Raw genomic sequence first — 27,873 nt, 5'->3', positions numbered from 1 at the left:
AACAGTAACACAAAATAGAGAAATTTCATAGTAGCATTTTAAACAATGACATAAAAAACTTTCATAAAATTTGTGAAAATCCGGTTATACTTATGTAACATTTACTCCAACAAAAACTCCTTTTTATGAAAGAAAAAAATTGGATACAGGGCGTGCAAAAGTGGGGTATATCCAACCCCCAAGGAAAAATTACCCCCTGATAAACCAACCTATACCGAAAAAGGGGTGTCAAGTAAAACAGTAAAAGAAAGAGTGTACAAAAATTTGCGCATTTCGCGCGTTAATTTACCTATTAACAAACTATTATTTGACTTTTGATTACGTTGATTATAATAGTATGATGGACATACAGTGGGATGTATTCATTACATCACCCCTCCCTTAATCTCACACCCACCTACTCCCCCTTGATTTTGGTTTAAGGGGGGTGTCAAAAACCATGCACGCCACAAATTGGTTGAATAATAAAGCAAAAAAAAAAGTTAAAATCAAAATTCCAGTTAATCTATGAATGATTTATTTAATGCTATACATATTACATATGATAATTTTACAGCACATCTGAAAATTGTCACGGACATAAAATCATTAAGAAAAAATATATATCACTATAAAACAAGGCAACATATAATAATTTAATATAATGAAATTAAAAAGTGCTTTGGCAAAAAAAAATGTTTCTTTTAGGATAAATAAATACATATATGCCCTTTGAAAATCTAATGAAAAATTATTTTTTTGTTAATTGATTTTTAAGTTGTACTTTTAACAGGACAGGGTTCTATATTTTTCTATTTTAAACATTTTAATATATTTAATGTTTTGTACATTTAATAACAGTTAATATTTTTAAATCTAGCCGCTAATGATACAGACATTATACTGTAAGAATAATTTCTAAAATAATGGATTTTAGAGAAATCTACATTTATGAAACAGCGTATAGTGTCCAATAAAAAATGACGTCATACAATACAAATGACAAATGATGAGCCAATATATGTACATTTTATTATTAATCAATTACAATGTATACTGGCCTTTCATTGGTCATTTATAATGTATGACGTCATTTTTATTGCACACTATACGCTGTTTCTACATTTATAATGGTCAATTTGATTTTTCAGTAATTTTAAATAGGTTCAGTAAGTTAAATACTATGATAGCTTCTTTGAAGCAATTCGAATTTTCTTTACAATTAGGAAAATGGTTAATGATAATAACGAGATTTAACAGATTTTGTCTTTTAATATTATAATATATAATTTATAATTGAAATGCAGATTAAATTTTAAGAAATAAGATATTTATGAGAATTCATGATCATCTTTGCGAATCTGGGCAAAAACTTTAAGCAGCTCTGGCTCCGGGCTGCTACTTTTGCTGCTGGTTCCACTGCTGCTGTTACCACAGCTGTTGATAGCTCGAGGAGACATGGTGTTGCTGTTGATAGCTCGGGTAGAATTATGACGAGGACTCACTTGTTTCAAACCATCGTCTAAACATTCATTTATACATTAGTTTTAGGTACAAATAAATCCAGATATACATGATTAGTCTTCGTAAAAGGCCTTTTGAAATGAAAAAGAAAACTATCTTTAATTAAGTGAGATTTAGGAAGGTGAATTTTATCCTCTTTTTCAGATATTGAGAAAAAGGAGAGTGATTTTTTGTCCATATTTGAGATATCTGAGAAAAAGGAAGATGATTTCTGTCCTTTTTGGAAGGGAATTTCTGTCCTTTTTAGGAATGACTTCATTTCCTTCATATGATCCCTATCTTTTTATGTTCAGACATACAAATCTAACGGAGCTTGTGGAAAACATAAAAATGCAATAAAAAATGGCTTGAAAACTATAAATATCTACCAAGAAGTAATCTTAAGTGAGCAATATTTCAAACTTTATTTCCATTATGGCTTAGAAACCGATTAATATCCGCTAAATTAGAACCGATTCTTATACATACTGAAAAATCATGTATAGCATCAAATTAGTCAATTTTTCGTGAATATTAAAAAAATCATGAAATTAATACCAGTTTTGTTAGACCGGGTCTTCAGCCCCTCTGTGCTTACAAAACTGTTATTTATTCTTAACCCTTACAGATCGGGCCCCTATTCCCACCTTAATAGATCGGGGGGGGGTCATATTGACCCCCGCCCTCTATCTCGGCTTCTGTTACAGATAAAGACGTAAAAATTTTTTCTGGTGGTTCATGTGTATCTTTAGAGAAAATTACTTTTTCTAGTCATAGCGATCAGGCCGCTCCATAGCCGCTTTTTAGCGGCCAGCCGCTAAATTTTAAAACAGCTGTAGAGCGGCCAATTTTGCAGCCTTGATGACCAAATTTTAGGACTTTTTATTTTTCATAACAAAAAAATTACTTTATCGGATCATCGCCAAAAAACGGCAAATAACGGAAACCGCCATTTCGGCGGTTACGGCGGTAAAACGGCGGTTGGCGGCGCCAATTAATATTTTTATCTGTTAATTATTGCTCAAGGATTTACCAAAAAAAATTATAGGTCTCTAGCTGTAATAGAAGCCACGATATTAATGATATATGTCTGTAGTAAAAGCCGGACAAAAATCGGTCATAAAGTCGGTCAGGGTGCGGTCAAACGGTCATAACACCACTTTTCTCATTCACCAAAAAAATTTTAGGTTTCTACCTTATATACAAAGTCATAATGTAGAAATTAAGATTTATTTAGAATTTTTTTTTAATTTTGGTGCTACCCAACCGACTTTGACCGGACACCACGACCGACACAGACCAAATATCCTAATAAAATCAACTCTTGCCGACGTATAATTACTAAACTTAAAAAGTCATGAAGTCACAACTCTCTATCTTACCTACAAAAAAATGACATTGAAAAAATAGAGGGGGGGGTCAATATGACCCCCCCCCCCCCGATCTGTAAGGGTTAAAATCTATCATTTTAATATCCGCGGAAAGCTGTCTAACAAATGATTCGATAAATAACTCTTACCTGATCCATTTTGGTTTAATTTAACTCCTCTCAATCTTGTCTCCAAATCTTTATCCATCCTTGTGTTGTTGTTGTTAATAAAAGTTGGAGTCAAATGTGTCGCCTTATTATTATTACCGAAGCCCAGGGTAGCCGGAGATTTGGATCTGACCACAGCAGCAGAGCCGTCCTGTGTTGGTGACCTGTGGCTGCCAGAAAGGTTGAGGTTGCTGGAGGACAGCCTCGTCTCCGGGGACCTGGAGGGGGCTGCAGGCTTGAACATGTTTGATTTGATGGCCACTGATTGGGAGGAAGGTTCTGGGGAAGGATCTCGGCTGGTGTCTGTATATCCTCCGGCTTCAAGCTGAAAAATAATTCATAATAAAAAAAATTGTTCATTACGGAGGAGAATAAGATTCATATCCATTAGATGAATTCCAGTTCTAAAAATAAAAACCTGATTAACTACCAAACCTAAGATTTCGGACAAAAAACAGGAATTAAGGTCAGCTGAATTTGAGTTTCAGTTCAAAGACCCTTTGATAAGCTTTACAGTAAAGGAAAACCATATTTTTTCATAGAGATCTTTAGGTGTAAACACAGACAGGCACACATCCAGTTACTGTTATGTAAGAATTTGAAAAAACACTTTTTGCAATATTATGTATTGCTGAATAATTTAAAATTCATTATCTTTGAAAATAAAATTGATATTTATTTGATTTATGTATCAATTGATAAAAATTATGATGCAAAGATATAATAATCTGACAATGCAGTTTAAATGGATTTAGAATATGTGGATATATTGACAGGGGTAAATTAGTTAATTTAGGTTGCTAATATGGACCTCATTTATTTGTCAGTTTTTCATCCATTAGTAGAGGAAGGGATTGGGTAAAGGGGTTTGGACTATCGTTATTTCAGCCTGCTTGGAGTACCTTTATTAGTGCAAATTGAAATTTGGTGCAACATCCAAGTAATTATAAGTCGGTTACAGTTTATTTAATATTTTTTATGTTTTAAAATTTAATATCTCGTGTCATTAATTATATATTAGCTGAAAGCTTTTTAAAAGTTCAAGATTTACATCATATTTTAAATTGCATGTAATATTACCAAGGGTAACAACATTAATAATAGCAAAGCTTATCAAATCAGACAAAAAAAAGACCCCACATCGGTTAGAAATAAATTACAATTATGGGTAGTTAACATGTCTGTCAGTGTGGCCAGGTAAAAAGAAATATACCTTACTCTGTAAGGGCGGAATTCTCTTTCGATTATCAAGTGATCATCTAGAGAATCCCAAGCATCATCCGCTTATAATAGCATGCGATACGAACACAGTAATAGTGTCTGACTCATTATGACGTAACAAAAAAATTAGCCAATGAGAGGCCACTATAAATTTTACCGTTGGTCAATAACGGCCTCTCATTGGCTAATTTTTTTTGTTACGTCATAATCAGTCAGACACTATTACTGTGTTCATGCGATACTCTAACATCCAACAGACAACCAACCCTTTGATAGCACGACCTTTGTCTTGTCTGAGAAGTCCTAACTGTACATGGTAATGAGTCATATTTATGGGCCAAGGCATTCCCCATACTCTTACTATTTATGTCCTAGCATAGCAGGAGTAGGAACCATTTTTAAAGTCTTTAGTTATGATGCGGTGTTGGTCAGAGATTCGAACCTATCACCTTCACGACGATGAGCGGATGCGTGGTGTGTTGAGCCACGACTGCGGGTTGAAAATTAATTTAGTACCTGTTCAAGTCTTCTGGCCCTCTCCTTCAAAGCTTTATCAAAAGGTGTTTCTTCTTCAACCTTCTGTCCAGCTCTCTCCTTCTCAACCTTGTTTACAGATTTATATTGTTTATTTTATTTTTCGCTGGCAGTTCGTCCCTGGGGGCCTCTAGGAGTACTTGATAGGAAGAAGGGTTAATAGAAGCCCCCACTTCCGATTAAAGATTTAAAAATAAAAAAGCAAACAAAGTTTTGGGAGGTTTTTCTTTTAGGAATGTTTTCTCTCGATCGGGTTGAGGTACCCTCCCACCAAATAGGTAAAAACCTACAATGGACCTATATGAAGCTCACTGTAAAGGACAGGAAACGTCCTCTTATTTTTAAATTAATCCAAGAATATATACCCTTATTATGGTAGTATAGGCAGTTGTCCGTAGATAGAAAACGTTACAATTAGAGAATGAATTCTGTAAGACCATACGATACCTTTTAAAACCTGTTTTCATACGGCGGAAGCTAATCAAATTCAGACTCTCGGAGCCGTGTTGGAAAATATAAAATTTTTTATAAGCAGTTATAATCACGAAACCTTGGCTTTTTGCTAAAATTTAAACTAATCTAAAAACTGATATAATATAAGACAGCCAATACATAAACTAATTATTGTGCTATTCCAGCCCTTTACAATGCTTGTCCCATTTTTAAACACAAGTTTTAAAATCACGGATTTAAAATAAAAGATTACATTCTAAACTATTTTTTATTTTTACCTGTAGCCTTCTTTGTCGGTCCAGAGCCCGTTCCAGCTCTGTCTTAGTCAGCACATTCACACCACTGAAAATAAACATAAAGGATAAAACACAAAGTATTGAAAAGTTACTCAAATATGCCCAAGGATAGGGTTAGATAGTTGGAGCTCTGTATTCGAAGGGTAAGGAACAGATATATAGTATAGATGTATAGACAGATAACTACCTGCCCCCCTTTTCCTAGGACCTTTTTCGTCTTTTAGCAAATTGTTTTCTGATACTTGGCTGTGTTAATATTCCCGACACAATTGGTTGATTTTCAAAGATCAACTTGAGAGTCTGCACAAGGTCCTTGGGATGGGGACATACAGTTATTTAACCCCTTCCCCCTCTGGTGTTTTACTGTAATGTGTAAGGAAAGAAGAAAAATAGCCTAAAACAACTCCAAGGCTTAAATATAAAAATAATAAAGCCTAAAACCATCCTGGGACACATGTGAATCTTTAATAATATGAAAAACTCAATCGGTACAGCTGTTAGCGTAATCTCAACGGACATACTAAAAAAATACTATGTAATAAGATCATCCCACAGTAATAAACCTTCATACGAAAAGTCCCCAATATGAAACAGATTTTATTGAAAGATGTATTTGTTAACCCTTAAGAATACAGACTCTTTTGCTCATTTGTATATCTATAGAAATATAAGCCTAAAATAAGATGATATTTAATATCCAGAATGATTTTAGGCTTTGCATTTATAATTTCATCAAACTAATTTAAATAATATAATACAACTAAATCTATTGCACGTTAAAAAGAACAATCATGTTCTTATCAAGCGTAGCTGAAATAATATAAGCAACTACTTTTGTAAAAATAACACAATTGTCTTTTTAAAAGCGAAGTTTTTCTATAATTAGGGTCCGTCCGTCTGTCTGTACGTCCGTCAGTCTGGAACGGATAGCTTTTTTCGGTAATTTAGACATGCTAGAATTATCCTATCTATTTGAAACTTTGCATGGTGATCCTGTAGTAGTTAGGTACGATTTAGAAAGGGTAGCAACTCTATAATCGTACCAGAATGTCCGTATGTCCATTTTCAACATGTTGATTTTTTCTCTTTTTTAACAGCAAATTTTTATATGATCGAATTATCCGATTGATCTGATTTTTAGTATACTGATTCCTGAGACAACAAAGTACAATATTATACGCGAAGCAACTCTAATCAAGTCCTAAAAATGTAAGTTTGTCCTTAAACATTATCCTTCATCAAACAATTTTTCAACAAATTTACTTACAATTTTGCTTCGACCTTATACATTTATATTCTGATTATTCAGTTCTGACACCATACAGTGTTAATGCCCTTTTGTCCTACCGCTTTTATGGATGTTGCCATCCTTGTTTAAAAAGAAAGTTGATAAAATTCTGATGTTTAACATTCTATGTTTAATTATGAGTGATTTTATGATCTTAATCACTTAAAATTTTTGCTAATGACTCCTCTGTTAAGCCACAACACAAACATAACAAGAAAGAAAGTTGTGCATTGCAAACAGCTATCAAGAAATATTTTCTATAACTATAAATTAATTTCAGTGCAAAGTTTGCACGAGTAATAGGTTCGGATTTTGCCCTAACCAACGTCAAAACTACAGACGTTAGTAATATCTCTATGTCATACTAGAGGGCATAATAATAGTGAAATAACTTTGCCCATAATCAGGCTTAAATAATTACCATGAACAGTTAGGGTTTTGAGACAAATAAAAGGTGTTATAAAATCATAAGCAATGCTTGATTAGATCAAAAGATACTATTTGGGGGCATTTCCGTCTGCTTGAACGGCTACATACTGTAGTCAAAGGAGTAAAAAGAAGGCAGATAAATAGCCTAAAACCATCCCATAACATTAATATATAATAGCCAAGAATAGAATTACTTTGAGTTATTTGGGAGGCTACCTTACTACGTTATATATCAGGAAGATAAGAAATGAAGCGCTATATTTTGCTCATTTTACTAGATTGTAAAACCACTTGACAAAACATTTTCCCATGAGTAGATATTATCGCCTGACAAATAGATTCGGAAAGCTGAACTTCTAATAACGGATGCAGAATATGTGGATATTGTGACATGGGAATTTGTGTCTTCCATTTAGGATGCTAATATAGTCCTCCATAGTTAGGGAAGAGGATGGGGCAAAGTCAATATAGTATAACATTTGAGTATGAGAGTATGAGAGAATCTGTCACAATATCCACGCATTCTACATCCATTCTTCTAGTACATTTATTAAACACCAGCAACTTTTGATTGAAAAGTCAGGAATCTAATGAAAATTTGTATGTAGTTTAGTACATTTTTAAACATCAGTTGTTTAACCTAACCTCTTAATAGTAGCATGCAAAGTATATGAGTTGGGGGGTGGTACACCCACTAGCTCTAGGTGTACACCTTATATCCCTCTTTACTCCCATGGCTTTAGCTGTTAGATATGTAAAAAAAAAGTTTAACAGTTTTGTATATAACTATTAAAATAAACTATACAAGCTATACAATTTAGTGTATAGAAACCCAACTTTTATAATTGCCATCTTACTTTGTTTACAATTTTTTCTTCGGATTTTTTCTAATCTTTGAATGAACGATTATCACAAGTAAAATTTAACGCCACTTGATTTCATGAAACAGTCAAATCTTGATAATTATGGACTTTTTTTGAATAAAAGAAATTATGATACATAATTCAAATTCAAAAAGACCTTTTTTATTAAAGGTAACAAAAGTTGCAATAAATATAAGGGGCATAAAAAACCCAAATGTGTTAAAAAATTTAACGTTGCCAGACAGGTAAATTTCAGGTAAAATCCTAACTCTTCCATTAAATATCTTATAAAAAATTGAGACTCTTAGAAAGTAATCGTAGTAGTTAATAATCATCTTAATATAAAATTTTAAATTTTAAAGAACTTGAAGTTTACCTAAAAGTGGCATATTACAAAAATAAAAAAATCTTAAAGCCATTAATTAAAGACCAGCGACCGTGGCTCAACACGTAGCGCATCGGCTCGTCGTCGGGAAGGTGATAGGTTCGAATCTCGGTCCAACACCGCGTCATAACTAAAGACGTTTAAAATGGTTCCTACTGCTGCTATGTTAGATGCGCAACATGAATAGTTAAGAGGCGGGGGAATGCCTTGGCCCAAAACAGGCGCAACTCCCTACCATGCGCAGTTAGGACTTCTCAGACAAAGGTCTTGCAATCAAAGGGTTGTTTGTCTGATATTCAAATGGACACTCTACACCGCAATCATAGGGCTTAGAGCTGACAACCCTATCCCATATCCATAAAAAAAACCTCATTGTTACAGAAACACTGACAAATTGCCAGCGGCCTATGCTCCCCCTGTGGAGATAAAAGGGCTTGGTACTGTTAAAGCCATTAATATGCATCACCAAAGTCAAAAAAAATTTAAACGCCACTTAAGCCCTACAGATTCCATGTCAACTTTCTTAGTATAGATGGTACCTCGGAGGCTTAGTCCCTCGAGGCTGGTAGCAAAGCCATCAATAAGAGTTTAATAATTTTGACTAGATGATTTTTTTACGATTTTGATCAATAGTAATTTGAACAACCAGTAATTACTGCCTAGATGCGACACAATTAAACAAAGGAATTTAAGTGCTTCTAATTTTCAAAATATTAAATCAATTAAAAATCAATATTTAGACAATTTTTTGTGATATATCTCAGACATGATGTGGTAATTATTTGATGAAATCAAGTGGAAAGATTAATGGCTTTCAGATTCTTTGTTTCTAATAATTTGTCAAGATGCGGGGGGGGGGCTATTAGCTAAACGGTAAAAGCAACTTTTTCAATTTTTAAAATCAATTATGGACAATGAAAAATTGATTACTCTACTGAGATAGGTTTTATATGGGATTATTTATGTAGACAAGAAAAATTGTTCAGTTAGGACAATGATCTATATGTTAGAAGTTTTCATCATTGAGAATAAAAAATTACTTGAATATAAATAATTCATATATATAGCCATAACACCAAAAGAAAGATAATAGTTATTTCTCGCATCTTATTTTAAACAGATTTCCACGGATATAAAATGTACAATTTTAATATTAAAACTTAATCATAGGATAGAACATTTTTATATTCGTAGAAAACTGGATAAAGACTATGCTTTAAACAGTTTTTCAGTATGGCTGAGAACCGGTTCTAATCCACCGGACCTTAATGAATTATATATTTACATTTAGCAAATATTTACGAATAAATCATTCTGATGATTCAAACAATCTTATATTGTATGAAATAATAGTTTACAGAGTAGCTGTATTTATAATGGTCACATTTAAAATTGAGGAATAGAATAAAAGCTTTTTTTATTCAAAAGTTGCAGATAAAATGAGCAGAGAAAGAGGGGACAATAGGCTGTTTATTACGCTAGTCCCCAAAGTTTTATAATAACGTTTTCTCATTCGTTGGTTTAACAACTTTGGAGACTTTAGTGAATTTGGATTTGTTGTGTTCAAGCGTTTCAACCACTGATTTTAATCGACAGAAGGGGTAATTTTGTGCAACATTATTGGGGATATACATCAATTTACCGGCTATAGTCATCTTAAGTATGAAGCTTACAAGACTGACCAAGAATTGTTTAAAACATAAATAAAAAGAAAATTTTGCTATTTAAAATGCATATACAGTCCAATTATAACAAAAAAGTGTAGGCAAAATTTGCCATGAGGCAACCATAAAAACACATTTTATCAATTTGCAGGAAAAATTCAGATTATTTTTATGGTAAAAGCGGGGGCACAATTCATTTTTTTCCGGAATGAAAGAGATATTCATATAAATGAAAATTGACTTTTCTACTGAAAATGAAAAGTAAGGGTTTCAAAGATATCAAAAAGGTCCTAGCCATCCTTTTAAAAGAAAGTTTAACCTTACTACATTCCTCTAATTTTTTTTTGTTAAGCTAATTTTTGACCTGGTTACTCTTCCCTACCTCTTTGATTTGAAATCCATAATATTTTCTCACTAACAAAGTGCAACCTAAACTGCTTCGGGTTAAAAGTGTGTTTCACATTATGCTAGAAGTAGGCATTGTTTACAAAATTTTTAATGTTTTTGTGTTTTTAAAAGGGAGGATACTCTACAACCTGAATCATTGGTCTGTTTGTCTCATGGATTTATGCAAATACACAATGATGTGCAGAGCAATGAACCAGGGGTTTGTGAAACCATGAGGGGAAAAATAAGAAAGGATGTGGATTTTGAATTAGGTCTGTGACAATCACGAAACCTCGAGATATATTTATGGGCTTATTTGTCTGAACTTGTGAATTTTTAGGTTATGATCACCAAAATAAGAAGTTATGTGTTTTTATGGTGATAAAATAATCATGGATCCAAAGGGATAAGACAATGGCCTATAAACTGATGTACATTCCCAATGATGATATATAAAATTATTTCTTCTGTAGATTATTTACAATTAGTGCTTGAAACGTTTGGACACTCAACTTAATGAACTAACTAATCGAAATTCAATAAAAGTCCCAAAATCGTTAAGCCAACGACTAAGAAAACATTTTCATAAAACTTTGGGGACTATTGTAATAATCAGTGTGATGTTTCCTCCCTGCCTGTAAAGAAATACTGTAAAAGGAAGTTCTAGGTCTATGTCAACAATAGAGATGTATTAGAGCGACAAAACATACTAGATATTAAGATATATAAGTTTTCCGGAATTTTAATGTTAGGGGGAGATTTGAAATCTGCATCAAATTTTAAGGATTTTTTATAAAATTCGTTTTTTGTAAAATTCTTTATCTAAAAGCGGAAATGCATTTTAAGTTAATTAATTTTGACCAATAGGATAGGTGGATTTTAAACTACCTGCGCTCTAATTGGTTGAATGATGTACGCCATCCAATCAGAGCGCAGATTTTTTAAATCCAACAATCACAGATGCCAAAATTAATTAACTTAAATTGCATTTCCGCTTTTAGATAAAGAATTATAGAAAAAACGAATTTTATAAAAAATCCTCAAGATTTGATGCAGATTTCAAATCTCCCCCTAACTTTAAAATTCCGGAAAACTTATATATCTAACTAGATATATCCTTATTATCTTATTTTTATACAATTCTGGAGAGTCAGAGAGAGAGGGGTGGACAAAGGGCTATTACACTAGTCCCCAAAGTTTTATGATAACGTTTTCTTATCTTCTTAGTTAGCTCTACACTTTGGGGAATTATGATGGATTTTGATTGATTAGTTAATTTCTCAGCCATGCAATGTCTTAAAATAAAATAAAAAATTCAAATCAAATTGTATAAATGTTAATGAAGTAAACAAAGATTGTACTAGTGGGAATTACACTTGTCCCCAAAGTTTTATGATAACGTTTTCTTATTAGTTAGCTCTACACTTTGGGGAATTATGATGGATTTTGATTGATTAGTTAATTTCTCAGCCAATGTCTTAAAATAAAAAATAAATTCAAATTAAATTGTATAATTGTTAATGAAGTAAACAAAGATCACTTGAATTGGGCAAAAAACTAAATAAAATTTCTAAGACTAGCCTTGGATTTTTGGGCTTCCAGAGTCTTACATTTTCCTTTATATCTTTGTAAGACTAAGAAATTCTAACTCATGGGCTAGCCTAAGAAATTTTATAGGATCGGACTTGTTTAGACAAAGTTTGTGCGGGAAAAAAGCTTTTCAGATAATTATGAATTAAATGTTTTATTGGGTTTGGTCTAGAACAACATTGTCTAAATAGATCAACCTAGGAGTCAAAAAGTTTTCTCATAAGAAGGCATTACTTTAAAAAGTAAAGTAAAGTTCTATAATGTTTTGATGTGACATAGCTATCAAAAACGTATTTTGAAATAGACCTGAAATTCGTGACTTTAAAATCAACACGTTTCCTCAATTCTTTAATCAGGGCGTAATAAAAATTTTAAATTTATAGGCTTTTATATGGAGCTTTTTCTTGACATGATAATTTTCTGTGGCATAAATGACAAGGTTTCAAGCAAAAGCGTGCAAAGGGGAGGGGGGGGGTGTACCCAAAGGGGTCCACTTAGGTGTTTAATCCCTAAACGCAATCCCCTATATCCTTCCTTAGGAGGACGTGAAAAAAAAATCTACCAATCAATAGTCGCTTGTTTTACTTTGATTATGAAAGGGGGTGTAACCACCCCACTTGTTGCTTGTATTACACCTCCTTGATCTGGTTTAAAAGGGGGTTGAAGAATTCTACAAATTTTGTACAAAACTAGAGGATTCTTAATATTAATCTAATAATAATTTAAAATATTTGTGTTTTATTGTCAACCAAATTCTAGGTATTAAAATGTTTTGTTCTTCAACATACACACAACTCTAACAGAGACAGATTTGTTTGACATTTTAATATTTTAAATCATTTGATCATTAAGAGAGAATTCTATTCTTCTTCATAAAAGTTTCAAGTACAAGAACAAATTAGAATGTATACCAATTAAGGAATTACAATAATAATCAAAATTACAGAAAACATAGGAGCTTACACACAAAGTACCCTGTAACTCTTCCCCCCCCCCCTTTCATTTGAAATGAATTGAAAATAAAGTATGTTAGTTTTTTTGTTTTTTTGGTCAGGTTGGGTTAGGTTAGATTGGGCACTGGATAGCCCTACACAGTAAGGGTCCCCACAGGGGTTAGTGTATGGTAAAAAACAACCCTCCCTTTTTTAAAGTTTATTTTTATTCAGTCAAGGCTAAATTGATGTATAATGAGGTTACTTAAAATTACCCCTTCTGCAGATTACAATTAGTGGTTGAAATGTTTGGACACTCAACTTAATGAACCAACCAATCAAAATTTAATAAAAGTTCCCAAAGTTGTTATGACAACAAATAAGAAAACTTTATTATAAAACTTTGGGGAGTAGTGTAATCAACAGCCCATTGTCCCCTCCCTCCCTGTGTATCAGTGCTTTAGAACGAAATCACCAAAACATAATATTTAAATAGTTTTTAAATATATATCCCAATCCCTCAATACAATATCTACACAACAATTAGAAAATTGTTGCAATTTTGGGGTTTCTACAAAAAAATTGCATGTTTTAATATTTAGCAAAAATATTATATGTATGTTCAGTTCAAAGCATTATTTTTTCTTGATATAAATATTCTAATATCTAATAAAAACAGTTTCAATTTAAAAAGTAGATGCTACAAAAACCACATAAAATAAGGAACTGTATAATATTTTTTTCACTTCAACTGTTTGTTGCCTTCTTAATGGCATTTTTACCATACTTAAAGAGAAATTCAAGATATTTTTTTTTTGTAATAAACTATTCTGAAAATTTAAATTGTAAACATTATAAAACAAAAATAATTCTGTTTTGTTGTAACACCAAAAGTCTAGGAAATAATTTGTTCATTATCCAAGTGTCAAGGGTGAAGAACAAATTTTTGAAGTTTTCAAATTCATCATATTTAAGCCTTTTCATAGCCCCCTCAATTCACCCCCTTTTCATTCCTCCAATTTTATTTTTGGCGAGTTTTTGAACAGTCAATATACTATATCTAATAAGGCTTAAAGAACGGAGACTCAATCTATGCAGCGAGGCAAAGAGGGGGGGGGGGGAATACACTGGCACCCAAAGTTTTATAAACATCCTTGTCTCATTTTTGTATCTTGATGGTTGGTTTAAACTAGTATTTGCCAAACTTTTCTACCAATGACCAATATACAAAAGGGGTAATTTTGTTTTAGATATCTGCATTAATTGGGGGGTCAGCCCACCCCCAAACAAAGCCTCAAGGGATGTTCAACTTGTTATTTGAAAAGAACACCTAAGCAAATTTCTGATATCATCCCAATTTGATGGAATTATAGTTTTTCTGTATCATTCTTCTAATCCTATCTTGTTTCCTAAAGTCACTTCTTTCTTACAGATTACAAATTTGGGGATCAATTGTCAAATCTATTCCTGTTCAACTGAACTAGACGACGCGCCCCTAACATTTATAGGCTCTGTATTCGAATTGGGGGTGGGGGATAGCCTAAAACCTTCCAGATACTTGAATTTATAAATTGAAGAGACAGACATAAAACACCTAATAGTTTATTTAAAAGGATAGATTGATATGAAGACAAAAAGAATTCAAAGCCTTAAAGCAATTTATCTGTAGATTTTAAACAAATTGATATAAGAGTTTTATGCTGCACACAATCGACGTACTGACCAACAAAGCAGTTATGTAAAGCAGCTACGAATTTATTAATAAGACTTACGCTTTGGCATTCCATTTGATCTGTTGGTTGATTTCCCTCTTGGCAGGGGATTCTATGCAGGGATTACGCAGTTTACGCGGGATCACTAGTCCGTCAGATCCTATCACTGACATTTTTATTAACTCTGAAAAAATATAATTATTGGTTTCAAACTAATTATCAACTAAATTAGGTTAATCATTAATTAAATCAATCACATAATATGCAAGCCATAAATCCTTATAATGTCTAACTGTTTGTTTGTTTATGCCGAAGGATCTCGCTCACCTCTGAACCGATATGATTCTAGTTTAAAGGATAGATTCTGATAAATCCTGGTAAGGTTTATAGATATTTTTGGGAGGCTACCAACATCAACCATCCAAGCGAAATCGCTCCTACTATGTGTTGCCCCCCATTGACAGCTGAAAAACACGTATAGGTTTGGTGATTTGTTTTCCAAATTAATTTCATTGCTGGTATAAGCTAGCTTAAAACCCAATGTCCTTACCCCCCTTGGGCTAAACTACAAATTGTGATTTTATTATAATTTTAAATTTTTTTCCCATTAAAAAAAATATTCAAGTGGAAGACATGTTTCACTTATACAAAATGTTTAAATTTCAGGTTCTAACTAGCTTATACCAATAACCAAATAAATTCGAAAAAATTAACGAAACCCATACGTGGTTTTCGGATGTCGTTGGATAAGAAAAAAAACTTTACAATTAATCTAAATCGAATTTCATTTGTTCGTTTAAATATTTACTACTATTTTCAATCAATATCAGATTGTTCAAATCACATATTTAACAGGGACTTTTATTTCACCTCTCAAGTAGCATTTACTCTGATATCAAGAGAATATAATTTTACAAAAAAAAATAGGTTCATAACTTCATAGTACCACGAATCCATATCGTTATCACCTTTTGATTATAATAAAATATTACTTCACTTGTCTTAAAATATCACATAAATCTTTTATAATTTTTGAACCTAAAATTAGGAAACAAATTAACGTAAATAAAATTTCACTATTCAATATAAAAGAATTATTATCCAAAATTTATTATTGAATAGTTTTGTAACTGCTTGACCAAAGCTTGATTATCAACTGATTAACAACAAACTGGTACATCAATTGTAGATTTCAATAATCCCTCAATTTTGACAAACTGTAAGGTCAGTAAATACATATTAATGATTGTTTATTGACCGTCATGGATTCAGGGATGGGACATTGGACAATTAATTAAAGTTTATTGTTCTTAAGACCACAAGTCTTTATGTAAAAGATTTTAAACTTTATTGATTTATTTTTTTTTCTCATAAAACGTTACTACATATGATTTTTGAGAATGGCTTAGAAGGGGTTTTGATCCGGGGGAAATTACTTTAAAATATTTTGGTGGAGGGTACTACTACCCTCCCAAGAGATATCGCCACTAGAAAAAGATTTCCTAAACACCCCCCCCCCCCACCCAAATAAAAAAGTAAAACTTTTCTTTTTAAAATTAAAATTAAAAATGGGACGGGTTGAATTCAACCCCACACCACCAAGTCCCTCTAGGGGCTTATCCGTTAGTTAGCAATATTGTACAATAACGTACTATGTTGTACCTGTAATGTGTGTGTAACAAAAATATTTGATATAAGAACAGATAAAATTTGAGTTAGAAAATATGTTGATCTACTTTTTGTGTGTTTCTGAATTAGATAAGAATATTATTATGAAAGGAAATTTGTTACGTTCCTCTCTTTTTTTCTTTATATAACTCACTCTCCATTTCTCTATCATTTTCTCTCTCTTCATATATGATAAAACTACTCCCCCCCCCCGTTCTCTCTCTCTCTCTCTTTCTCTATCTCTCTCTTCGATATTAGACATAAAAAGCATGGATTAAAATTAACAAATTCTTGACTTAAGAAGCTTTTATGAATAGAATTTCTTGATTATCTATAATTTTCATCCTTTCTTTAATAGGCTGTCTCTTCTTCTGTCTGTCTTTTTGTGTGTAGCGAAAATTCTCTATATCTGCTGAACCGACATGGTTCTCCTCAGAGTGAAGCTTCTTGAAAGACCAAGGAAGGTACTATACAATAAAAACTATAAAAAAAAGCCCCTAGAAAAAAATACCACCCACCCAACAAAACATTTCTTTCTTTTATTTCTAAAACTAAAATTGAAAGAATGGGTCAACTCCCCCCCCCCCCCACCCCCCTCCCATTTCCCTCACAGCCTCAAGAGTCAATAAATTGTATCTTATAAATTGTAAAGGTAGTAAAGTATGATTTCTTGATAGAAATGTGATGGTTAATACGTGTACAGTACCTATTATTTGAAGATTTTGGGATTGGTTTTGGTTCCAATCAAGAAACCTGACCCTACGTTATGAATTTAGTCACATAGTAGAATCAAAGCTTCTTAGGTCAAGAACAAAAAGCTTCATACAAAATCCTGAAAGTTTTCCATTTTGGGTCAAACTTTCAATTATATTCATTGGTCAGGTTTGTGTTCTCGAACATGATCCAATCCTGAGGACCTTTAACATGAACATACTATGAACATAAAACAGGACAGACACAGATTTTGAAGAGAAAAAAAATAGGGTAAGGTTCAAGATTTTTTTAGGGGGAAAATGATGGGTTTCAACAGTTTGAGGGATGTAAACTAATGTATTTTTTGATCCCCTGCTTGGTCGTCATTGGTGAGCGTTTTGTTTTCTTCAGTTTTTAAATGTGAAATTTAATACAATTGAGTTTTTAAAAAACAAATAAGGTAAAGAAGAATTGACTGCATCCATGTTTATTTTTTATTTTGTTAAATAAGCACTAGAAACTTGAACGACAGGTCTGTTATTTTTCGGATACTTGAATAAACCTATACCTATAAACCTATAAGAAGCTTCATTGTAAAGGAGAACCGTATATGTCCTACGGTTAGAGACCCACATCCTTTTACTTTAACATATAAGGATTAATGTATGTGTATGACATATTTTGTAAACAATGTTGTATCAAGTATCTGCCCAGTCTAGTTAAGTTGCATAAAAGTGTGCCAACAATCTTTTCTATCAACACAATAAAGAGATAAATGAAAAAATAAATAATATGGTAATTTTTTAATCATAACATTCTAAGAGATAAAATATAATGTCATATGAGCCTTTCAAAATTCCCTATAAACCTGGAGCTCACTTCCAGTGTTATGTCAATTATCTGGAAGGAGATAGGTTCGAATCTCACCCATTCGCAGTTTTTTAACTAAAGATATGACAAGTGTCCCTGTTGCTGTCATGTCAGACGAATGACAATAATAGTAAAGGTTTAGGAATGTATTGGCGCATAACAAGTCAAAGTTACTACTAAGCAAGGTAAGGACTTCTGGAGAAAGGGTCAGAGTGATCTTTTTAAAATCAAAGATTTTTGTTTTTTTTATTAGCTAGAAACTGAGTTTTATGCTTATAAGAGTTATTTTTACACTTTATATTTTTATTTCTTTTCCCCTGAATGAAATATAGAGTTTTAACTAAGAGGCCCCATCCATTCTATCTGTCTATCCATCCAGCTACATAACTGTTCATACATTTTGCAGGGATCTCAAGGGATAAGACAATAGGCGACAAATATTTATTCATTCCCAATGATGATTACCAAAATTACTCATTCTCTAGATTAAAATAATGATGGAAAAGTTTGGAAACTTTTAGTTTGAAACTAACCAATCAAAATTAAACATAAAAGGAGCCAAAGTTTTTAAGCCAACGAATAAGATAACTTAGTTATAAAAGTTTGGGTATCAATGTTATTTTAAGTCCAATGTTCCATCCCTTTCAGACATTATGTATCTTGCAGCTCTCGTAGAGAGTGTTGGACCCTTTTAGCAAATACAGCAATTTCTTTTCGAACTTCAAACACAACCTAAATAAAGGTTTTGGCAAGAATATTTGAAATGGGTCTTAGGGTTTTACTAAGGACATACCCCCGCACACCCCCCCCCCCCACCAAAAAAAAACATCTGGAGTAAAAAAATGAGGGGGAAGGGTGGAATTTTGTTATCCTCCCTAACACTCCCAAACTATTAAAACTAACTTCCCCCCACACTCAAAAAAATAATTAAAATCTTGAACGTCCATAGCTTTTACTCAGATGATTTGTCTTAAATACTTTGTTATCTTATGGCTCTAAAAAGCTCTTAAAGCATTTTTGTTGCCTCTGGTAGAACATCAAATCTTTCCATTTTTTCCATACAAAAGCTTAATAGATACAAACTTTTGTAAGGTTATTAATGAAATTATAATCAAACTTAGCAATTCTTTAAAAATGTGTATTTTTGCTAATAAGATAAGTTTAACCCATCGTATAAACAACTCTCTATTTTAGTCTGCCCATCCAATTTTGTTCTAAAAGCCTTCCTTTCTCTTTTTGGTTTAAAAGAAAAAGCTAATGCATTTTCTCTCCTCCTCATTTTGCTTGCTTAATTTGCATTTCTTTAGATAGGTATCTTGAGCCTTTCACTTTTAGAGTTAGACAAACGGTATAACATAGTTTCTAAGCCTAGTAAAATTTGGATACTTAGAGACATTTAAAATTCTTTAGAAAGAAAGTAGACATTTTATTTGCGTTTTTTAATGGTATAAATATAAAAAAACGATGTTGAGTTGGGCCTGTTAAAGGGCCAAGGAATTTCTCCTTTTCTTGTTAATAATGTTAACATCTCTAGTATGACGCAGAATGGTCCAGACACAAACCCAACACCTAACCGATACAGCATATGGACATATTCCCAGGGAGAGAGGCAGGGGCGTCCAAGCTTTTTTATTTGGGGGGATCAAATTTTGAAAATGAAAATAAAGCTCATTTTGGGGGGGGGGGTAATCTTTATTTCATAGAGGCATTTTTTTATTTGGGGGGGGGGGGGGGGTAAAAATTGAAAATCCAAAATTTTAGGGATACCTACGGCACCCCCAAATGAATTTTGGGGGGGTAATCACCCCTTTACCCCCCCCCCTTGGACGTCTATGGAGAGAGGGGACATTTGGATTTTTCTCACACTAGTCCCCAAATAAAGTTTTCTTATTTGGTGGTTTAACTTTTGATGAATTTTTATTAGTTGGTTTTTTGAATTGGAAGTCAAACGTTTCAACCAATAATTTTAATCTACAGAAAGGGTAGTTATGTGTATCATCATTGGGGATGTACATCAATTTATCGGCCATTGTTATACCCCTTTAGATCCCTGACATGTTCCCCATTACGCCAATACGGGTGTAACAAGAGTGGGAAGGTGAGCATTGACATATTGGTCCAGGACGCCATATCGGTCCAGCGGCTAGTGAGATCTTTATGCACAAATACCATTTACCTACAACTAACAAAGAAACAAGGATGACAACATCCATAAAAGCAAAGCACTAAAACGGTAGGACAAACGGACACTAACACTTGTATAGTGTCAGAACTGAATAATCAGAATATAAATGTCGAAGCAAAATTGTAAATAAAATTGTTGAAAAACTGCTTGATACAGAATAATGTTTATGGAATACTTATATTTTTAGGACTTGATTATAGAGTTGCTTCGCTTATAATATTGTACTTTGTTGTTCCAGGAATCAGTATACCAAAAATCAGATCAATCGGATTATTAGATCACATAAAAATTTGTTGTTAAAAAAGTAAAAAATCAACATGTTTAAAATGGACGTACGGACATTCTGATAATGATTATAGAGTTGCTACGCTTTCTAAATCGTACCTACGAAATCACTACAGGAATCACCATGCAAAGTTTGAAATCCAAAGGACAATTCTTACATGCCTAAATTAGCGAAAAAAGATATCCGTTAGTGTTACGGAAGGACGGACGTAAGGACGGACCGACCCTAATTATAGAAAAGCTTCGCTTTTAAAACTTTTCCTCTAATTTTGAACTTTAAGTGAACTGAAATAATAAATAAATTGACATATGAATAAAAAGAAGCCATGCATTTAGGAATTAACAGCAAATCTTTTAATTTCATTATTATCACAAGTAAATGAAACGCATTATTATTTTAATAAAAAAATTTACAATTTAAAAATTCACTTAAATATATGTATATTTTTGTAAGTAATTGGTTTGGATTATAAAAAGCATTTAATAATTTTCTGAAAAGTTGGTAATGCCTTGGCTCAAAAAAAGCAAAGAATTCTGATGACAGTGAAATTAAGATTGGTCCTGACAAATCCTGATATAGAAGAGGTATGATGTTATTGTGTTGCTGTCTTTCAGTCTGTCTGTTTACGCAAAAGATCTCACTAACCGCTCGACTAATTGAGCTTTTCTCATTAAATCCAAGTAATGTTTATACATATTTTTTTCTTTTGGAGGGGTATGGGAGGGGTAGATATTTAACCCTCCCAAGAGTTATATACTCCAAAATTTTCACCATTGTACTCCCAAAAGTGTATTCTTTTACGTTAAAAAAACTCAGAGGCTAGCGGCTTAGTCACTATTTTTGAAATAGAGGCTACACTTTAGGCTAGACATCCCGTTCGTCTCTCTTAAACTTTTAGCCGGAGGTCAAAGTAACAAAAATAATATAAGCCATGTATTTAAAAACGTTTATGAACATAATTTTTTTGTTGTAAATTCATACATAATATTTGAACTAGATAATTTCTTACCTAACATAGCATTAAACATAAAGAATTCCAATAATAAGTTCTAATTCCTAATGTAAAAAGTTAATAATATTCAGTTGGAATAAATTTAATAGTATTATCCAGAATTTTGTAATTGTTTGTTTTCACACGTAATGGAATTATTATACAGGGATCTTAAGGGATAAGACAATGTACAACATACTTGATTTACATCCCAAAAGTATTGTGTTTAATAGTTATACCTATTCCTGCCCTTATGTACCTTAAAAAAAGGTTGAAAAGTATGTACACCCTCAGTTTAGATAAACCAATCAAGTTTGAATAAAAGTCCCAACAGATTTTAAGCCAACGAATAAGAGTCCATTACACCCCTGGTTATAAAGCCTTTAATATTGTAATAAAAATAAAACTCAACCTTGACAATACTAAAAGGGTTCAATATTAGATCTACGGTAACTATAAGCCTTAATTTTTGATCAAACCTGAATAAAATTTTAGCTTGTCAATACCTTACGACAAGGATGAGGGTCATGGTTTGTTTTCTGGAAGTAGAGTCATTACCACTAAATTTACCATTAATGTCACTTGAGTGACATAGCAGCAATATGTACAATTTCAACAACTTCGCGTTTGAGTCAATTTGGTGCATATTCAAACCCGACACCTCCACTTACATGAATATCAGGAACAATGCAAGCATCAAACAAACAAGCATAACTTATGGAATAAAAGAAATAATATTCTTAGTCTATGCTTTAACCAACTTGAAACGACTTATTTTACTTAACAAATGTGTAGTTTTTCGTCCCTAATTAAATGAAAATTAAGTTACTAGATTCTTCATCTATACTTAAGTTTCAACATAAATTAAAGTTAAACTATCAATAGAGCAATTTTTGTAATTTGATACAAAGAGAAATTGTCTATTCAATTGAATTGTGTGATTTTAACAGGGAAACAGTTATAGGCCAATAAAATATATATATTAATAATATATATTAAATATTGAAAATATTGAAGTAATAAATTTCTCCATCCTGTAAACATTTTAGGCTGTCAATATATCGACGCTAGACTAGAGTCTAGAAATAATGTTATATGTAGTATATACAATACATATTAGAATCTAGTTCTTTTTTCTAATAACTAGTCAAGACAATAAACTAATTACCAGACAATTTCTCTGTTTTCGCATTAGGACCATAAAGAAATTTCTTGAAAAAATTATTTGTGAAACTTAATTTAGGTCAAGTTTGGTTAAGTGAAGATTAGGAGAACCCCACATGGATTGAACTAGCGCCCCGCATGGATTAAAAGTAGATTTTTGGATTATCGAAAATAAGGTGGGGGTTAATGTTCCAATTATAGGTATGAAAGAAAGCAGATATTGTAACGACATATCGACGAATGTCAGTCATAACCACTTATACAATTGGCTGTTTATTACACTAGACCTTAAAGTTCATAAAAACGTATTCCTTAGCTTAACAACTTTGGGTACTTTTATCAAATTTTGATTGGTTGGTTCATTTAGTTGAGTGTCCAAACGTTTCAATCACTAATTGTGATCTAAAGAGGAAATTATTTTGTTTATTTTCATATGGAATATACATCAATTTATTGGTATTTATTCCTTTATATCCCTGATATATACATCATTGAAAAGTCAAAATGCTTTCAGTTTGGCAAGGTATGGTCCTATTCCTGTATCTCTGAATTTTTTTGCAAGAAAAATGGCAAGGTTAATAACATTGAATTTATTTAACTACGTATTGTATGTTGAAATGCTCACGTAAACAACACATATAATATATATATCAGCCATTATTATCAGAAATCTAAAGGGATCAGACAATGGCCGATAAATTGATATACATCCTCAATGATGATACACAAAATTATCCCTTCTGTGGATTTAAATTAGTGGTTTAAACGTTTGAACACTGAATATAATAAAACAACCAATCAAAATTCAATGAAAATCTGCAAGTTTGTCAAGCCAAAGAATAAGAAAACCTTATCATCAAACTTTGGGGACCAGTGTAATTAACAGACCTTTGTCCCCTTCCTTCCTGATGCATATCAGTCATTATTATTTTTATTATTATTATCACTCTTTACAAGGATATCACATCATAATACTATTTATTATTTTTGTCAAAATATTACACTAAATCAATAGAGAGAAAAGAAGTTTAATAACTGTCCCCACCTGGCCCTGTAGACCCTGTGCCTAGTTTCAATTGAGTCTTTGAATATCAGCCAATACTTTGAATATCAAATCAGCCAAGACGCTACAAAAGAGCAGAAAGCAAATTTCTAGCAGAAGAAAAGGTCCCCAACACAGGATCCAGGTACTTGTCTAGGTTATTGTAATAATTCTATTAATAAAAAAATAACACAATTCTATTAATAAACAAGGATGACAACATCCATAAAAGCGAAGCTCTGAAACGGTAGGAATAACGGACATTAACACTTGTATAATGTCAGAACTGAATAATCAGAATGCGAATGTATAAGAGTCAAAGCAAAATTGTAAGTAAAGTTATTGAAAAACTGCTTGATAAAGGATAATGATTATGGACATACTTACAATTTTAGGACTTGATTATAGAGTTGCTTCGCTTATAGCATTGTACTTTGTTGTCCCAGGAATCAGTATACCAAAAATCAGACCAATCGGATAATTAGGTCACATACAAATTTGTTGTTAAAAATGTAAAAAATCAACATGTTTAAAATGAACGTACGGACATTCTGGTAATGATTATAGAGTTGCTACGCTTTCTAACTCGTACCTAACTATTACAGGAATCACCATGCAAAATTTGAAATCTATAGGACAATTCTAACATGCCTAAATTAACGAAAAAAGCTATTTAAAAAAAGTAAAAAAATCAACATGTTTAAAATGGACGTACGGACATTTTGGTAATGATTATAGAGTTGCTACGCTTTCTAAATCGTACCTAACTACTAAAGGAATCACCATGCAAAATTTGAAATCGATAGGACAATTCTAACATGTCTAAATTAACGAAAAAAGCTATCCGTGACGGACGGACGGACGTACGGACGGACGTACGGACGGACGGACGTACGGACGGACGGACCGACCCTAATTATAGAAAAGCTTCGCTTTTAAAAATGTACATTTTTTGTACAAAAGATCTAATTTAAACTGAGAAAAGTAAGGTCTTTAAAAAAGTAAAAATCTCTTGGATTCCTGACATTTAAAAATATACATCTTAATAAGAATATTTTGTTCTTGGCTTAAGTAATAAGTTAATTGTTTTCTGTCTAAGGTATGATCATTATTTAAAAGCGTTATTTAGCCTGTTTAGCTAAAAATAAATTTAATTTCTATCCATTTTTACTGAGCTTTTCAGGGGTCTTATGGACGATAGTCAATAAATTGATATACATCCCTTATGATGATAAACCAAATTATTGGTTTAATAGTTTATACACTTCTCGTTTGAACCCAACCAATAAAAAGTACCAAAGTACCCAAAGTCAATGAGCCAACTAATAAGATAACGTGTTTGCAAAACTTTGGAAACCACAGTGATTAACATTCCAATTATTTTTCCTTAATATAAAATTTTACTCTGATTTTTATTCCTTTATTCGAGTAAAGAATTAAGAGTTTTCAAAGTCAAGGAAGCAATTAAGAATTAAAATATTGCCTTTATTACAATTTGTTTAGAAAAATAAAGTGTACTTAATATTATTTGGAAAATTTTGGAAGCAGCTTACAGTGCCTAATAAAAATGATATCTTACAGTACATTTGAACTATTAAGGGCCAGAATGCATTATAAATGACCAATGGTAAAATGTTTATTGACCTGAGTCATCTTCGACCACAACTACCCCAAACAGCAACCGTAAAATTTCAGCCAAAAACGCAAAGCTGAAGGCACGGCTGCCAACCATAATAAAATTTTTATAATTAAAGTTGCGCGGCTTGTGATAATAGTAGAATGGTACCTGTCGCGCGATAAACAGTATCAATTGATTCTGTCGATTAATCCAAAAAAAACTCTAGATTATCAGAATTACTTTATTATAAAGTCCTTTAAAATTTACCAACAGTAATTTGTATAAATAAAGTAAGTAAATTATTGTAAGTTCCAAACCAGCGCAGTTTATAATATGGAACCACAAAATTTAACTATTACTGTAAATTTATATCTTGGACATAAGATGTCTAGATTTATTTTCAAATTTTTTATCACAGAATAATATTAAAACAGAATACTAAAGATTTTCAAAAACATCTTTTTTTTTTTCTTTATACAGAAGATAAGCTTTTATTATTGTGTTGAATCGATAGACAAATTCAAAATCAAAAGAAAATCGTAAAAGAAACTCCCATTTAGTTAGGGAGGGGACATTGAACTGGAAATTACAATGGTACCAAAAGTTTTAAAGTCACATAATCGTATTCGTTGACTCTAATTTTTGGGTACTTTTATTAAACTTTGATTGGTTGGTTCCAAACTAGAAGTGGAACACAGTAATAGTGTCTGACTGATTATGACGTAACAAAAAAAATAGCCAATGAGAGGCCGTTATTGACCAATGGTAAAATTTATAGTGGCCTCTCATTGGCTATTTTTTTTGTTACTTCATAATCAGTCAGACACTATTACTGTGTTCCTAGAAGTGTCCAAACGTTTCTAAATCTAAAGAAGAGGTAACTTCGTTCATCATCATTGATGATATTGTATATCAATTTATTGTTCAATATCCTTTTGCTTAAGATCCAATTTAGAAAAAAAATACTGTACAATCATCTCAAAATAAATTTTGGCGGTTGGATATTATAAATATTTTTTTTACAATCTGTTAAAACTGTGCAGGTTAATTAGCCACATCTAGTCATAAACCAAACTGTTTAATTGAATACATGCAAAGCTTCACATAGGGGAGTAGTTTAACTATTCATAAATTTAGATAAAGAAAAATATCATTTACATGAATTTTTTATTCTGCCTAATATCAAAAACATTTTATTCAGGTTTCATAAACTTTTTCAAATTCAAAAGACAAACAGACTAATTTTTATTTCAGGAATTTATTAAAAGACAAAGACGAAGTCAAATAGTAGCGAAACTGGTTGAAAATATATAAACAGTGTAAATATATAGATTGGTAGGGGAGGGCTAGGTAAAGTTAAGACAAATTAATTGATGTGTAATAAATATCAGGCCAGGCTTGTTACAGACAGACAGAAGTACAGAGGCCAGTACTCAAAGAGTAGCTTCGCCATTAAAACTGAAATTATACAACCATATTCACAAATGAATATGATTATGTAAGTACATAAATCCAGGGATCTAAAGGGATGAGACAATGGCAGATAAATTGATGTACATTCCCAATGATAATACACAAAATTTTTCCTTTTGTAGATTATAATTAGTGGTAGAAACGTTTGGACACTCAACTAAAAAAATCCAACCAATAAAATATAATAAAATTCCCAAAATTGTTGAACCAACGAATAACAAAAGGTTATTTAAATCTTTGGGGACTAGTGTAATAATCAGCCCAAAGTCCCCTCCCTCCCTGACATAAACCTGTGAGAACTAAAGATTTGATTTGTTTTACATAATATTTGCAACAACAATGTTGCATTATTTTCAATATTCAGAATAAATCTCATATTCTTCAAGTAAATAACAACACCCCCCCCCCCTTAAATGATCAATTCTGATTCTTACTAATTCTGATCTATATTCTTATCTATATTTTATCATCTTTGATACCTAGAACGATTAGGGTAATTCTATAAGCAAAGTATTTGTATCATTAAAGGGAAAGGGTGTCTATTTCATTTAGTTTTTGGTCGGATGTTATAATCAACATTATATTTCTATAAAATTTAAAGCCTTGTTTTTATGGATGTTGTCAATATTTTTATTTGGTTTGGAGGAAGGTTCTGTAAGTTTAATAAAGTAATATGCCACTGCTCAGTTTTGTAATAAATATCATTAATTTTTTTATGCTTTGCAGTATTAAATGTTTAAACGATGATCTAAATAATCTTAGAATAATAACGACTGGACTGGTATGGCTCTCCTTCACAGTAAAGCTTCTATCTTTTTGAGATAGGAGTCCTTCAATCTCCAAAGGAAAAATAGATCTCGAATAAATTACCGCCCCATACTTTTTGTTTATTTCCTTTTTAAATTGAATTATAAGATGGTTGTTCGACCACCCCCCCCCCCCCTCTAAAAAAAAAGACCCATGTTGTTTTTTAAAAGCGGTTTAAAGTTGAGGGCTTACTGCATTTAAAATAATTTATTGTTTCTTCCCACTTCTTTTAATATGATATATATCTTAACTTTAATTTATATGCATTCGTGGTTATATTCTTAAATCATACACATGCAGCCT

The 27,873-nt window shown here is 32.0% G+C and overlaps 1 protein-coding gene across 3 annotated transcripts; it reads right to left on the bottom strand.

Moving 5' to 3' along the window:
• Positions 1–500: 500 nt before the first annotated feature.
• On the bottom strand, positions 501–14,956 carry LOC145322012 (uncharacterized). Of its 3 annotated transcripts, none has more exons than XR_013880487.1 (6): positions 14,834–14,956; positions 5,506–5,569; positions 4,757–4,843; positions 3,002–3,344; positions 1,092–1,501; positions 501–922 (listed from the first exon to the last, which is right to left on the bottom strand). XR_013880487.1 is itself a non-coding variant. In XM_080163746.1 (5 exons), exons 1-5 carry the CDS (start codon positions 14,944–14,946, stop codon positions 1,311–1,313), a joined length of 798 nt encoding a protein of 265 aa, XP_080019872.1. In that variant the 5' UTR covers positions 14,947–14,956; the 3' UTR covers positions 501–1,310. The 3 variants fall into 3 exon arrangements, 1 of the variants encoding a protein (XP_080019872.1); XR_013880489.1 differs by having other exon boundaries at positions 1,103–1,501; XM_080163746.1 differs by having other exon boundaries at positions 501–1,501.
• Between the last annotated feature and the right edge of the window lie 12,917 nt (positions 14,957–27,873).

The sequence above is a fragment of the Acartia tonsa genome, chromosome 1 (genome assembly GCF_053477335.1).
Source record: "Acartia tonsa isolate MP-2025a chromosome 1, ASM5347733v1, whole genome shotgun sequence".
Lineage (NCBI taxonomy): Eukaryota > Metazoa > Arthropoda > Copepoda > Calanoida > Acartiidae > Acartia > Acartia tonsa.
The sequence above is the reverse complement of the archived record's forward strand: the minus strand, read 5'-3'. Positions and strand labels throughout refer to the sequence as shown.